The sequence below is a fragment of the Phoca vitulina genome, unplaced genomic scaffold (genome assembly GCF_004348235.1).
Source record: "Phoca vitulina isolate PV1807 unplaced genomic scaffold, GSC_HSeal_1.0 scaffold2, whole genome shotgun sequence".
Lineage (NCBI taxonomy): Eukaryota > Metazoa > Chordata > Mammalia > Carnivora > Phocidae > Phoca > Phoca vitulina.
In genome coordinates, this window is record NW_022589705.1 from 63736046 (window position 1) to 63751340 (window position 15295).

At 34.3% G+C, this 15295-nt stretch overlaps 1 protein-coding gene across 4 annotated transcripts in view; it reads left to right on the forward strand.

Annotated features, from left to right (window-relative positions):
* Window positions 1-15295, forward strand: part of SPATA6 (spermatogenesis associated 6) — a 135776-nt gene that overhangs the window by 107472 nt on the left and 13009 nt on the right. For 2 of the 4 annotated variants that reach the window (XM_032429500.1, XM_032429509.1), the window contains exon 12: window positions 13477-13568. The exons of the other annotated variants lie outside the window; for them this stretch is intronic. In XM_032429500.1, the coding sequence (XP_032285391.1) occupies window positions 13477-13568 (92 nt within the window). The remainder of the gene's footprint in view (window positions 1-13476; window positions 13569-15295) is intronic. 4 annotated transcript variants of the gene reach the window in all.

The window sequence follows — 15295 nt, forward strand, 5'->3', positions numbered from 1 at the left end:
ACTGGGTTTTTTGTTTGTTTGTTTCTATATCATTTATTTCTGCTCTAATCTTTATTATTTCCCTCTTCTGATGGCTTTAGGCTTCATTTGCTGTTCTTTTCTAGCTCCATTACGTGTAAGGTTAGGTTGTGTATTTGAGACTTTTCTTGCTTCTTGAGATAAGCCTGTATTGCAATATACTTCCCTCTTGGGCCTGCCTTTGCTGCATCCCAAAAGTCTTGGACTGTCATGTTTTCATTTGCTTCCATGTATTTTTTTAATTTCTTCTTTAATTTCGTGGTTAACCCACTCATTCGTTAGTAGGATTTTCTTTAACCTCCATGTATTTGAGGTCTCTCCGAATTTTTTCTTGTGGTTTTATAGTGTTGTGGTCTGAAAATATGCATGGTATGATCTTGATCTTTTTGTACTTGTTGAAGGCTGATTTGTGAACCAGTATGTGATCTGTTCTGGAGATTGTTCCATGTGCACCCAAAAAGAATGTGTACTCTGCTGCTTTAGGATGAAATGCTCTGAATATATCTGTTAAGTCCATCTGGTGCAGTGTGTCATTCAAAGCCATTGTTTCCTTGTTGATTTTCTGCTTAGATGATCTGTCCATTGCTGTAAGTGGGCTGTTAAAGTCCCCTGCTATTATTGTATTATTATCAGTGAGTTTTCTTTATGTTTATTATTAATTGATTTATATATTTGGGTGCTCCCAAGTTGGGAGCATAAATATTTACAATTGTTAGATCTTCTTGATGGATAGACCTCTTAATTATGATATAATGCCCTTCTTTATCTCTTGTTACACTCTGTTTTAAAATCTAGTTTGTCTGATATAAGTATGGATATTCCAGCTTTCTTTTGATATCCATTAGCATGATAGATGGTTCTTCTTCCCCTCACTTTCAATCTGCAGGTGTCTTGAGGTCTAAAATGAATCTCTTGTAGACAGCATATTGATGGATCTTCTTTTTTTATCCATTCTGCTACTCTCTGTCTTTTGATTGGAGCATTTAGTCCATTTACATTAAGAGTGATTATTGAAAGATATGAATTTAGTGTCATTGTGTTACCTGTAGTGTTGGTGTTTCTGGTGATGTTCTCTGGTCCTTTCTAGTCTTTGTTGCTTTTGTTCTTTTTCCCCACTCACAGAGTCCCCCTTAATATTTCTACAGGGCTGGTTTAGTGATTATGAACTCCTTTAGTTTTTGTTTGTTTGGGAAACTCTTTCTCTCTCCTATTCTGAATGACAGCCTGGATGGATAAAGTATTCTTGGCTGCATATTTTTCCCATTCAGCACATTGAATATATCCTGCCACCCTCTTCTGGCCTGCCAGGTTGCTGTGGATAGATCTGCTGTGAACCTGATCTGTCTTCCCTCTAGGTTAAGGACTTTTTTTTCCCTTGCTGCTTTCAGGATTCTTTAGTTGCCTCTGTATTTTGTGAATTTGACAATGATATGCCTTGGCAATGGCCAGCTTTTGTTGAATTTAATGGGGGTTCTCTGTGATTCTTGGATTTTGATGCCTGTATCCTTCCCCAGATTAGGGAAGTTTTCAGCTATAATTTGCTCAAATAAACCTTCTGCCCCTTTTCCTCTGTTTTCATCTTCTGGGACTCCTATGATACGAATGTTTTTCCATTTTAATAAGTCGCCGAGTTCCCTAAGTCTATCTTCATGATCCATTACCTTTGTTTTCATCTTCTTTTTAGCTTCTTTATTTTCCATAATTTATTTGTTCCTCTGATTTGTCCATCCTCATTTTTATGGCATCCATTGGGTTTGCATCTCAGTTATAGCATTTTTAATTTTGGCCTGACTAGATTTTAGTTTATCTCTATAGTAAGGGATTCTCTAGTGTCATCTATGCTTTTTTCAAGCCCAGTTAGTATCCTTATAATTGTTTTAAATTCTTTTAAATTTGTTCTTTTACTATTGGGGTAAAAGATGGCTACCAGTGATTTTTTGCCTACTAGTATTCTCACGCCTGTGTAGTTTCTTCCCACCACACGTGAATAGGGCTGATCTGTGCAAACAATAGACTGTTGAAGAAATAACAGTGTATGACTTCTGAGGCTAGATCAAAAAGACATTAAAGCTTCTTTCTTGTTCCCTCATAAGAACATTTACTCTTGGGAAGACAAATTGTCAGGCCATGAAGACATAGGTAATATATTTTCCATCTGTTTTGTGAGCATGACTTTTCTGGCATGCTTTCATTGAGGGCTCCTTACTTGGTCTTTTTTTTTCCCCTCTTAAAACTTTTTATGAAATTTAACCCATTTATGATTACTTTATAAAATTATTTTTTCCTAAACTTTTAAAAAGGCACATAGGATTTAGATTAATTTTTCTAAATGTGTAGTTTGAGGGCTCTTTTTTCTGTCTTCATCATTTGTTCCAAAAGTATGGCAGCTTAGTTTCTGACATTTCCTGGCTTGCTTTTTCTACCCAATTTTTATGTAGAAATTTTCTTTCCTTTGTTTTTACTTCCCTGTTCAATTTGTATTCTTTTTCCAGATGTTTATACTCAGTGTAAAGTTTTATCTTGGAAGATGACTTTGGCGTGTTAGTTTTGAGAGTTAATGGGTCCCAGACTGCTCTAGCTCCTTCAGAATTCATTGTAAATCCTTTGTATTCATTACTATGAGAGTGGGAAAACCTCTTCTGGCTTCACTTTCTGAATTGGCCCACCAGCCTTTTGAGTGAATACTCTCTTTTGTTACTTTGAAGTTATTTGGTTTATCAGATGCTTCAATGTTTTCCTCTGATTTGTCCTCCACAGATGGTGTTACCATCTCATGTACCTACTGGGGGTTTACAAATGTCTCCTGATATTTTGGAGTTCATGGGAATATCTTGTCACTTAATTTTCTTGCAGATGTTTCCCATGGATTTTTTAATACTGCTATTCTAGGTAATTAAAAAAGTTATTTCAGTATAATTTACTTTAATCCTAAGTTCTACAGCACAGTGAGTTTTTAAAAAGTGAACCCCTGGGTAAACAGCATCCAGGTCAGACACATGAGATTACCAGCACCCCAGAAATGCCTCTGGTGCCTCTTTTCAGTCACTACACAACCTACATTCTAATATCTAACAACATATAGACTAGTTTTACGTGTTTTTGAACATTTCATAAATGGAATCATATGGTATTTATCCTTTTGTATTTAGTTTCTTTTGCTGATCATTATGTTTGTGACATGCATGTGCTTCATTTTTATTATTATATGCTGGGAATCAGCAAACTACAGTCCACAGACAAATTCCAGACTTTTAAATTTTAAATAAAGTTTTATTGGAACATGAATAGACCCATTTGTTTATATATTATATATGGCTGTTCTCAAGTTACAATAGCAGAGATGAGCAGTTGTAACAAAGAGCACATAAGTTGCAAAGCTGAACATATATACTATTTGGCCCTTGAAAGAATAGTTTGCCAACCTTTGCTTTATAGTATTCCAATAAGAATAGCAAAATTTATCAGTTAATTCTTTTTATTTGGGGCTAATACTAATAGTACTGCTATCATTATTATATATGTTCTTTGATGAACATATATATGTATTCCTGTTGGATATATACCTAAAATGGAGTTGCTGGGTCATAAGGAAGGAATGTAGAATATACTGCCAAAGAGTTTTTTCAAAGTGTTCCAGTATCAGTGGTTGAGAGTTCTAGTTTTCTATATCCTTGCTAACACACTGTATTGTCTGGGTTTTATTTCCCCATTATAGATATTCCAGAGAATATGAATTGATAATGCATTATGGTTTTGCTTTGCATATTCTGAAACTGTGTTGTTGGATGCATACAGGTTTAAATTGTGGGATTGTTGTTTTTTTTTTCTGATTAATTGACCTGTTTGTCATTGTGAAATGTCTTTACCTCTAGGAAAGCTTCTTGCCTTCAAATATAGTTTGTCTGATATTATTATAGGCATATCAACTTTCTTTTGGTTAGTGTTGATCGGTACTTTTCATTCTTTTACTTTTACCCCTTCTGTGTCCTTATATTTAAGATGTGTGTCTTATGTAGTTGGGTTTTGTATTATTCAGTATTTACCTTTATTTAGTGTAATCATTTAATTACTGATATTGTTGGGTTTATACCATCTTCTGTTTTTTTATCTGATAGATCTATTCATGTTTGTTTTTTAAATCTCCTGCGTATCTCCTTTAACTAAGATATTTTTATTCCCTCTCCTCCCTCTTTTAACTCATAGGGTATATATTTGCTTATTATTCTTTTAATGTTGCCCTATAAAATATATGTATCCTCTATTACAATCTAATACAATTTTTTTCTTTACCAGTTTTTTGATAATGCTAGAATTTTAGAACACTTATACTCCTTTTAAACGCCTTTCTTTTTTAAAGTTATTGTCATACATTTTAATTCTGTATGTATTTTGGATTCCACAATGCATTGATACTATTGTTTTGTATAATAATATTTATTTATATTTGCCTACATATTTTGTATAGTAATATTTATATTTGCCTACATATTCATTTTTTTTGGTGCTTTTTAGTTTTGAATTCTCTTTTCATTTTGGATCATTTCCCATTTGCCTGAAGAATTCCCCTTAGTGTTTTTTTGTACAGTCTGCTTTTGGAAATTTTTCTCTTTTTTATTTACTTATTTTTATTACTTATGTGTTTATTTATGTATCCACTAAATCTGTGAAGACTTTTTCCTCACTGGATATAGATGTATATGTTGACAGATGTTTTTCTTCCTGTACTTTAAAAATATCATTTTGTTATCTTATGACTTCCATTATTTCCTTGATAAGCCTGTTGTCAGTCTTAACCCTTTCTGCTTGTATGTCTTTTATCTCTGGCTTCTTTTAGTATTTTCTCTTGTCCTTAGTTTTGAAAGATTTGGTTTTATTTATTATTATTAACCCTGTCCAGAGTTTCTTGAATCTGTGAATTCATTACTTAAATTAGTTTGGGGAATTCCAGCCCTTTATTTCTTCAAATATGCTATATGACTTTACCTTTATTCCTTACTTCTTGGGTGTCCAATTACATCTATTAGACCTTTTGATTATCTCCCACAGTTTCTTGCACTTCTTTCTGTATTTATCATTCTACTTTCTCTTTTATTAGCATTTCCTATGAACCTATATTCTACTTCACTGATCTTGTCTTCTACTGTTTCCAATATACTGTTAAACCCATCTATTAAGTTCTTTATTTCTATTTAATGTTTAGATATAAAATGTCTCTTTGATTAATTCTTATAAATGCCAATGTTTCTGGAAAATCTTAACCTTTATGTGTATTTTGTCCAACTTTTCATCTGTTTTCTTGAACATATTGATCATAGTTAGTATAAAGTGCTTATCTCCTAATTCTGACACCTGGGTTGCACTTGTGATCTGCTTCCTTTGTCTTTTTTATTCTTGTGTACTGTCCTGACTGTACTGTCTTGACTGTACTACTTATTTCATAATTAAATTCTAGACATTATTTCTAAAAGAACTTTAGATCTTTCCAGATGATGAGAGGGTTCCCTCTTTCCTCTATTAGGCAAGTAGCATCAAATCTTTCACCTTTTAACCTTGATTCAAAAGAAACCAAACTAATTTGAGGCTATATTGATGTTTTGGTAAATCTCAGTTTATCCTTAATCAGACTTTCATTAAATCTCACTTCAGCTGTCTTTTTTTGGTAATTAGCCTCCAGTGCTTTCAAGCCAGAGTTTTTTGGGTCTTTGTCTTCTCAGTACCAAGAAACTGAGGCAATTTCTCTCCTACTTCTCAGAGAGTTTAGGTTTAGTTCCTTACATTTCCATACCAGGAACCTTCAGAAAATATTCATATATTTGAGTCCCCCTCTCATCTCTGTTTTTATGACATCAGCTCTGCATAATCATCAAAATGTCTGCTGGTTTCTCTGTCTGCCAGCACCAGCTCTACAACCAGTTCTAGCTGCTCCCAGAAATCAGGTACCCTCAGGTAAATGTGATTGCAACCGGTCAAGTATCAATTCACTACATTTCAAGGCTTTCAGCTGTCACCTGCTTTGTTACCAAAGTCTTTTTTTCCTGACAGATGTTTGTCTTTTAATTACCATCTAATTATATGGCATGGATCTTTTGCTTTTCAGTCATTTTTTGGATTAATTTGTTGCCCCCCAACCTGGCATAGCTTCAGAATTTGGCAAATATTGTGACAAGACACTTTTATGTGTTTGAGGCTCTTCCAGCTCTCAGTTTTACTTCTCAAGTGTGGTGTGATTCACAAAAAATTCTGCTGGGTACTCCCTCCCCAGAAATAGCCTTTGCCTGAGCCAAGACCAGATATTTTAGCCTAGCTAGTCCCAGATTGTCAAGTCTTTCCAGTTTAAAAACAGTTACAGGTCCTTAAGTGTCAATACTATCTCCAGGGTTTTTGCCTCTTGTGTTTTGAGGGCCTCTAGCTCTAGTAGATATTTATCTCTTAAGTACCATGAAACTGTAGGAACATTTGGATACTTTTGGGTTATCTCTATACTCTCTAGTCCCATGCAGCTCCATAAATCAATAAAGGTCATAACTGAGAAACTGGTTGTACATCTTAGGCCTCATAATATTCCAGTTACATTACTCCACTCTTTTACAACCATCAAAAACTTTGTTGGTTTGTCTGGGTCGCAGCAATGACCTTTGTTCTAATAGAAGCTCTGGTTCTTAGCCTGTGCTCAGGATATGCAAATGCTTTGAGGAAAAATGGTGGTGCAGATCATCAGTCCACCGTTGAAAGTTTCTCTCCTCTGAAATGTTAGTATCACTGGTGTTCATTTTTTTTTCATCTTTCTAATAGCTTAAAATATATAAATTTATATTTGTTTCTGGCTTTTCTAGTTTTCAACAGGAGTATTGGTCTGCCGTGAATTATTCCATCTAACCCCAGAACAATTTCTGCATGTTTTTATGAGGGGATTTGTGCCTTTAAATATTATTTGTTTTTTATTGCTACCATAACAAATTACCACAAGCTTAGTAGATCAAATTGATTATCTTACATTTCTATAGACCTGGCATGGCTCTCACTGGGCTAAAATCAAGGTGTCAGCAGAGCTGTTTTCTTTACAGAGTTTCCAGGGAAGGATCAATTCCCTTGCCTTTTCCAGCTCCTGATGACCACCCACGTTCCTTGGCATGTGGCCACTTTCCTCCATTTGCAAAGGCAGCAGCGTTGCATCTCCTTGACCCTTATTCTTTTTTAAAAAGATTTATTTTTTTGAGACAGAGAGAAAGAGAGAGCAAGTACACGTGGGGCAAGGGACAGAGGGAAAGAATCTTCAAGCAGACTCCCCACTGAGTGAGGAGCCCTATATGGGGCTCGATCTCATGATCCATGAGATCATGACCTGAGCCGAAACCAAGAGTTGGATGCTCAACCAACTGAACTGCCCAGGTGCCCCTTGATCCTAATTCTTAATCACATCTCCCTCTGTCTGACCACAGCCATGAAAGGTTTTTCTGTTTTTAAGAACTCATTTGATTAAATTGGGCTCAGACAGATAATCCAAGGTAATTCTCCCTTGTCAAGATCCTTAACCTTAGTCAAATCTGCAAAATTCCCTACTGCTATGTAAGGTAACATATTCATTGGTTCTGAGAATCAAGGCTTAGACATCTTTGGGCACCCTTATTCTGCCTACCACACGCTGTCACTAACATCTTCCTAGAATTCCCTTCTCTGGCAATTTTTAAGATTTTTTCATTGTTATTTCTTTTCAGCACTTTAATATTGTACACTTAGCTGTGATTTTCTCTTATTTTTATCCAGTTTGGCCTTTGTAGTACTTCTCAAAAAGCACATGTTAGACTTGTTCCCTGTGTACCATATGCCTCTTAAGGTCTTTTCATTCCTGGACATTTTCTGATGGGTATGTTTTATATTATGAATATATTCCAATCTGTGACATACATGTTTGTTTTTTTAATAAGAGTCCTTTTGTGAATAGAAGTTCTTAATTTAATTTAGCCCAATTTTCCTCTCCTTTTGGTTAGTGTTTTAGTTAGTGCTTTCTTTACATCCATACAGGAAAACTTCAGTTAACCATGATTCTGAAGATATTCCATTAAAAAAATATTTTATCATGTTGCCTTTCACATTAGATCTACAATGCATGTGGATTTGATTTGTATGTATAATGTGAGACTTGGATGAAGGTTTATTTTTTTCCCCTATGTTTATGATCCACCATCTTTTTTTCAAATGGCCATTCTTTTCCTTACTCTGTTTACATGGAGATGGTCCTGGATTCTGTTCTTTTCCATTGGGACTGTATATATGTGAGTCTCTTTCTGGATTTTCTTCTGTTTCTTTGGCTTCTTCATTTTGTACTAAATCATACTTTCTCAATTGCTATAGGTTTATAGTAACTCTTGATATCTAATGGCAGAGGTTCTTCAGCTTTGTTCTTGCTTGCAGATTGCTATGGTTATTCTTTATTCTTTGAATTTTCATCTGCATTCCAAAACCAGCTTGTCTGTTTTAAAAAAACATGCTATGATTTTGACTGAGATTACATTAAATCTGTGCTTTAACTAGGGGAGAACTGACATCTTACCAATATTGAGTCTTACAATCCATGAAAATGGTGTCTTTTAAAATTAATTTAGATATTTAATTTCTCCCAATTATGTCATAATTATCATAGTTGCATTTCTTTCAGTAGATTTATTCCTAGATGTTGGATATTTTAATGCTATTATAAATTGTATATTTTAAAATTGTATCTTCTATTTGGTTTTAGTATAATGGCTGTAATAGATTTTTGTATAATGACCTTGTATCCAGTGACTTTACATTCACATATTAATGTTAATATATGGTAGTTCTTTCGTGTTTGTATGTATAATATAATCTGTAAAGAATGACAGTTTTATTTCTCCCTCTTTAATCTATTATTTATAAAAAAAAAGATTTGGAAAATATTCCCAATCATTCTCTGGAAGAGTTTGTGTAAGATTATTTATTTCTTAAATGTTTTTAAATAAGCCCATCTTTGTAGGAGAATTTTCAATAAAGATTTAATTTGCTAATTTTATTTCACTGCAGCCAGATAACATACTTTGTATGATTTCAGTCCTTTTAAATTTATTGAAACTCATTTTATGGTTTAATGTATGGTCTCTGCTGAAAAATTTGTCATGTATACTTGAGAAGAATGTATATTCTGCTATTGTCTAGAGTGTGTTCTGTAGATGTTAGATCTAGTTCATTTATAGTGTTGTTCAAGTCTTCCATTTCCTTGTTGATCCATTGTTGGAAGTGAAGTACTGAAGTCTCCAACTAATTTATTGTATGAGTTTTTCATTCTCATATTGTGTGAGTCAGGATTCTCCAAGGAAACAGAAGCAAAAGAACGTGTGTATGTATGTGTGTGTATTTATATACATATACACATATATGGAGAGAGAGAAATTTTAAAGAGCTGGCTCATGCAATTCTGGAAGCTTGGTAAGTCCAAAATCTGATGAGGTAGGCTGGATACTTAGGGGAGAGTTGTAGTTCAAATCCAAAAGCAGTCTACTGGCAGAATTCCTTCTTCCTTGGGGGAGGTCAGCCTTTGGTCCCTTAAGGCCTTCAACTGACTGGATGAGGCATGCCCACATTATGAAAGTCAGTCTCTTTTACTCAAAGTCCATTCATGTAAATGTTAATCTCATCCATAAAAGCCTTATGGAAATGGCCAGAATAATGTCCAACCAAATATCTAGGCACCATGGCTGAACCAAGTTGACATATATAATTAACCATCACACGTACTTTTTCACACTCTGCCTCTAGCAATTTGTCAAAGTTACCATTTAAGTATTCTTTAAGTGGTCTTCCCTTCAGACTTTATTATTCTCTATTACACTTATAATATAAACCAGGTTATAGAATTAGAAAAACCTCAGGGTGCCTCGGTGGCTCAGTTGGTTAAGTCTCGGACTCTTGGTTTCAGCTCAGGTCATGATCTCACAGTCGTGAGATAGAGCCCCGCATGGAGCTCCACACTCAGGACAGAGTCTGCTTCAGATTCTCTCTTCCTCTCCCTCCCACTCACTCTCTCGCTCTCTCAAATAAAGAAAGAAAGAAAGAATTAGAAAAACCTCAATTCAAAGTTAGTCCTTCAGCTTCTTTTCCTTTTGTCTTTAAGCAAGCAAGTCTACCTAAATTTTCTCTATGTTATGAATTAAGAAATTAAAGCCATTAAGGCTAACTGATTTGTCCAGGGTGATAATGCATATTAGAACTAATGATCAAATTCTATTTGAATTCTTGTCTTGCACACAATTCACTATAAATAATGTATTGAATTTGATAGCAATAAAATACACCTTATGGGTATTTTAACTATATATGAGAATTTCATGTGTTTGAGAATGACAGGTGTATATTTTATTTAAACACTATGTAATTAGTGAGATTGCTGCCTTTTAGTTCTGGATGTGTTTTAGACTAACCACTTTTGTCCCTAAATTTTTCAGTTTGCAAGCATGAGTAGATACCTTTTATTTCTTTGTCCCAGGGGTAGTCTAAGTAAGATGTCAATCACATGCAAAAGGTGTAGTGATCATTGATGAAAGGAATCTTTTTTTAAAAAAAAGATTTTATTTATTTATCTGCCAGAGAGAGGGAGAGAGAGAGAGGGAGAGTACAAGCAGGGGAAGTGGCAGGCAGAGGGAGAAGCAGGCTCCTTGCTAAGGAAGGAGCCCGATGTGGGACTCAATCCCAGGACCCTGAGATCATGACCTGAGCCGAAGGCAGACGCTTAACCATCTGAGCCACGCAGGTGCCCTGATGAAAGGAATCTTAAGAGGACATTTAACTTAGTGCCAGTTTCGGGGAAGGAAATCCCACAGCTTCTTTTAATAATGTTCATTAATGACTTTTGCTGAAAGAAAAATGTTTCTTCGTGGAAATCCTGAGAAAGTTTCTTCTGGACTATATTATTTCGGAACACCCTCATAAAAAAACAAGTAGATATTAGCTGAAAAATATAGCTGAAAGTTTGAGCCTAATTTTCATATAGGAGAGTAATCTAATGGCTTGGGATGGAGGTTTTGATTTCATTTGCATTGTAGGAGGCAGTATAATGTAAATCAAGTTAGATCTGAGTTTCCCCAGCTCTACCAGTTAATAATGTATGACTCTGGCCAAGTTATTTAATTTTTTGGATTTCAGTACCTCCTATTTCATAAGGTTATTAAAGGCTTAAATGATACCCATGTAAAGAGGACCTAACACAGTCCTAGAATACCTTACAGGAACTCAGCAAATATTGGTGTCATCCATTTTTCTGTATTTACATGTTGGCAAATGGGAATGTTGATAAGGAATAAGAGGGGAATCATTTTTCCTTGCCCCAGGAATGTATTTCCTGGCACTAATGAGAATGATACATCTCTTCAAATGCTTGTTTTACTGATAGTTAATAGCTTATAATAAAGTGTGATTTTTTTTGTTTTGCCTCTTTGCTTTTATATAATTTGACCTTTAAAAGAAAGACTATAACAGGACTCCTACAAGAGATATGTATATGTATTGAATATATATAAAATGTCACAAAATATAGTCTTAAAATTTGAAGGGAATAACCATGAAGATCATCTGGTCCTTTGTGTTTCTTGGGGCAGAATTCCCTTTCATGAACTTCTTGATCTAGATGTGTATCAATGCTCTGCATGAACAGTTTCAGTAATTGTGGTCTTACTTCCTCTAAAGGCAGTCATTCTGATTTTAGAATGCTCCATTAATTAGAACATTCTTCCCTATTTTGTCCTTTACTCTGTCTCCTAATAATTCTGCCCTTGCTCCTTTTTATTACCTGTGGAACTTCATAGAATAAACAACTTTGTTCCACAGGTATACGGGAACCATATCTTGGTCATTTTTTTATCTCATAGGATAGTAAGTACCCAACTCAAAATAGGGATTTATTTAATAAGGTTCAGATTTTTTAAGGTACTTTTATATATTTTTTCATATGTAAACTTTAAAATTTAGTCAATGTTTTTTATTACTCTTGGTCAAAAATTAATTTTTTCAACTGTATTGACAAAATTAAACAAGGAATATTGATTTATGCTTATGTGTGATATCACTTATATAATCCAGGAGTGAATAGCTTTTTCCAAGGAAAGAATTAAAAATTAGGTATTATTTACATCTCTTTCATTCAGCGCTTCTTGTAGCATAATCTTTCTGAAGGTTGAAAACATATTAGATTTTTTAAAATTTCTTACACTTTATTTTGTAGTGTCTTTTGCACTCATTACAGACAATTACATTTTCTGTAATGTTAATGCTCCACTTCACTGACTCATCAGACTGGACAAAAATAACCAACATCCAGCTATATGATATTTAAGAAGATCTAAAACCTAATAATAAGGAAAGATGGAAAATAGAAGGATAAATGCCATCCAAACACTAACTAAGAAAGCTATTGTAGTTATAGTAACAGTAAATCAAAAAAAGTTAAGGGAAAAAAAGCATTAATAGAAATAAGTGGAGTTACTTCATAATTTAAAGGGTTCAGTTTCACCTAGAAGCTATAACAATTCTAAATATATATTCACATTTTCTGTGATTTTTTAGACTTGCTCTATATTTTATTGCTTCCATTTTTTTAACTGAATGCTCCCTTCCCAATTTCATGCCATCAGCAAATTTTTTTAGAAACATTTTTCTTCATAATCTTTGTTCAGCAGATTTCTCACATAAAGTAAATGACTCCCTTATTAATACTAATCCTTATAGCAATCTGTTTGTGCTTACTAGCTTCTTTTGTTACCTAGTTGTCTTTATGTCTTTTCCTGTCCCACTAAGGGACAAGGGTTTTGGCTAGTAGTCGTGAAAGATATTTGATACTAAATTATACAGAATTACCATACATAAGAACATAGTTGCAGTGGATGATATAGTTTACAATCTATCTCTTTAGAATTCTATTTCTTATGTCCTGGAATGTGTCTTTTAGAAGTTAAGAACAGGCTGCCCATAAGAGGAGTAGCCATGTATTTTCATACCAACTACCTTGCCTTTCATTTTTGTTTCTTGTGGCTTATTGTTGCATTTTAGCTTATGAATAATAGGTACATGTTAGAATGCTTACATTTGCATAAGTTTCCCAGGTACTTATTCTTCAGAGTGCAGGAACAATCTTTTAGGAGTTCACATAACAATGTGTAAGGTATTACTATATATCTTACTACATATCATACAGTAACCATTCCTGTTCATTTACTGATGCAGGAAACATCTACCAGGTGTCTCGTCTTTGATAAGCCTTATTAGAAAAATATAATAAAACTATATTTTATTGAACAGAATAATGAATTCTCACCTACTCTTTTTTTCTTTCCTAAGAAATCCAAGCATTTAATTCATTTCTTATAATGGGGGAGAGGGAGAACATTTCCCAAAGAAACAGGCATCATTTTAATTATAAAATGAATTAATGGAAATCTTTAAATTTTTCAGGATGAGAGAGACCCAGAGAAAGAAGATGAACTGGAACTGAAAAGAGGTCTTTTATACAGAGACTCTGCCTATGACAGTGACCCAGAGTATAGGTATGAGCTAGATTAATGCAGCGTGTTGAGATCTTTCTCACAGCTGGCATACATGTAACCTGCTTTTTAATCTGCTGGATTTGTGGGAGATTTAGACTCAAATTAATAATTAGTTATTAATAGGTTTTATTTTTAACTATATAAAATCCTATTAAAATACTTCAATGATTGCATTACTGCAACTTTTCAATGAAAACAAATATAGTCAATTAACGGTGATACTTTTCATTTTACTTAAGATTTTTTTTTTTTTTAATTTTATTTATTTATTTGAAGAGAGAGACATAGCGAGAGAGGGAACACAAGCAGGGGGAGTGGGAGAGGGAGAAGCAGGCTTCCCGCTGAGCGGGGAGCCCGATGCGGGGCTCGATCCCAGGACCCTGGGATCAGGCCTGAGCCGAAGGCAGACGCTTAACGACTGAGCCACCCAGGCGCCCCCATTTTACTTAAGATTTATAGTGTATTTGGCTGTCCTGCCAATCCACATATCCGGGGCTTATTTTCAGGCATATTTATTCTCATTCAAACAACAGTTTCCGTAATTTTAGACCATGAGTAAGCTTTTTTTTAATAACATAAGAAAAACTGTTCTTCTAGCCTAACATTTCATAAATGTTAGTAATAACAAAATTTTTGCAAGATTATGCTAGCAAATGTCATGAAGATTTTTAAAAGGTCTATGTCAGTTGCCATAGAATGTGGTATTAAAAGTAATATAAATTGTGAGTTTATGTAACTGACGGTTCTCTGAATTCTTTGGTGCTTATTACTACATGGCTTCCACCTTCCTGGGTTTCCTGAAAAACAAGTATAAGAAAAAAGCTCCAGATAATGGAATATGTTTTATTGCTAACTTGAGTTTTAGACTGAATTTTCTGATCTTTACCTGATAAGTTAGGCTAGGTATTCTGTGAACATGTGAGGACTTCTTTTGTCCCTTACACAGAGTATAAATGTGAACTCCTTTCCCAAAGCTACTGCTTCCCAACCAACAGGCAACCTGGGCCTCCCATCAAGGGAAGTAGCATATTACAGGTGAGTTTGAAGAAGCAATCCAAACAGGAAAAAGGAGATCCAAGAAAGTCCACACCCTGAGGAAGAAGACTTTTTACCTTTATTATTATTATTTACTTAAAGCTCTATTCTCCAGATTGCTACTATATGGATTAACATCTCAATTTTGGTTCTTAATCCATATAATTGATTCTAATATGGGTAAGAATGGATAGGGTTGATAAAGGAAAGTGTCTGATTTTCAACTTTTGTATGCATAATAATTACCTGGGTTGCATCTTAAAAATATAGAGTTCTTCTTCCTACCCCCTTAGATGCTAAATCTTTACCTAGAAGGTGAGTCCTAGAAATCTGCATTTTAAGAAATATCATGGATGCTTCTAATGCAGCTAGTGTAAGGACCACATTTTGAAAAGCACTGGTCTGTATTTAAAGTTTGCTGTAAACCTCAGTATTGGTTCTTTTTCCAGTTCACCAAGCAATGTTAATGGCTTACCTGGGACTATTTTGGTACCCCTCAAGTAAGAGTTAAGCAGAGTATCAGAAAAGTTCTGCTTATACATTTTTTTTGAGATTTCTTTATATTCCTTGCCACTTGTCTTATATATACATTTAGACTGATAGGACCAAGTGGTCAGAACTTCAAGACCTTTTATAAGAGTATATTTGATATTAGCTCCAGAAGCTACTGAGATGATCAGGATATTATTTTA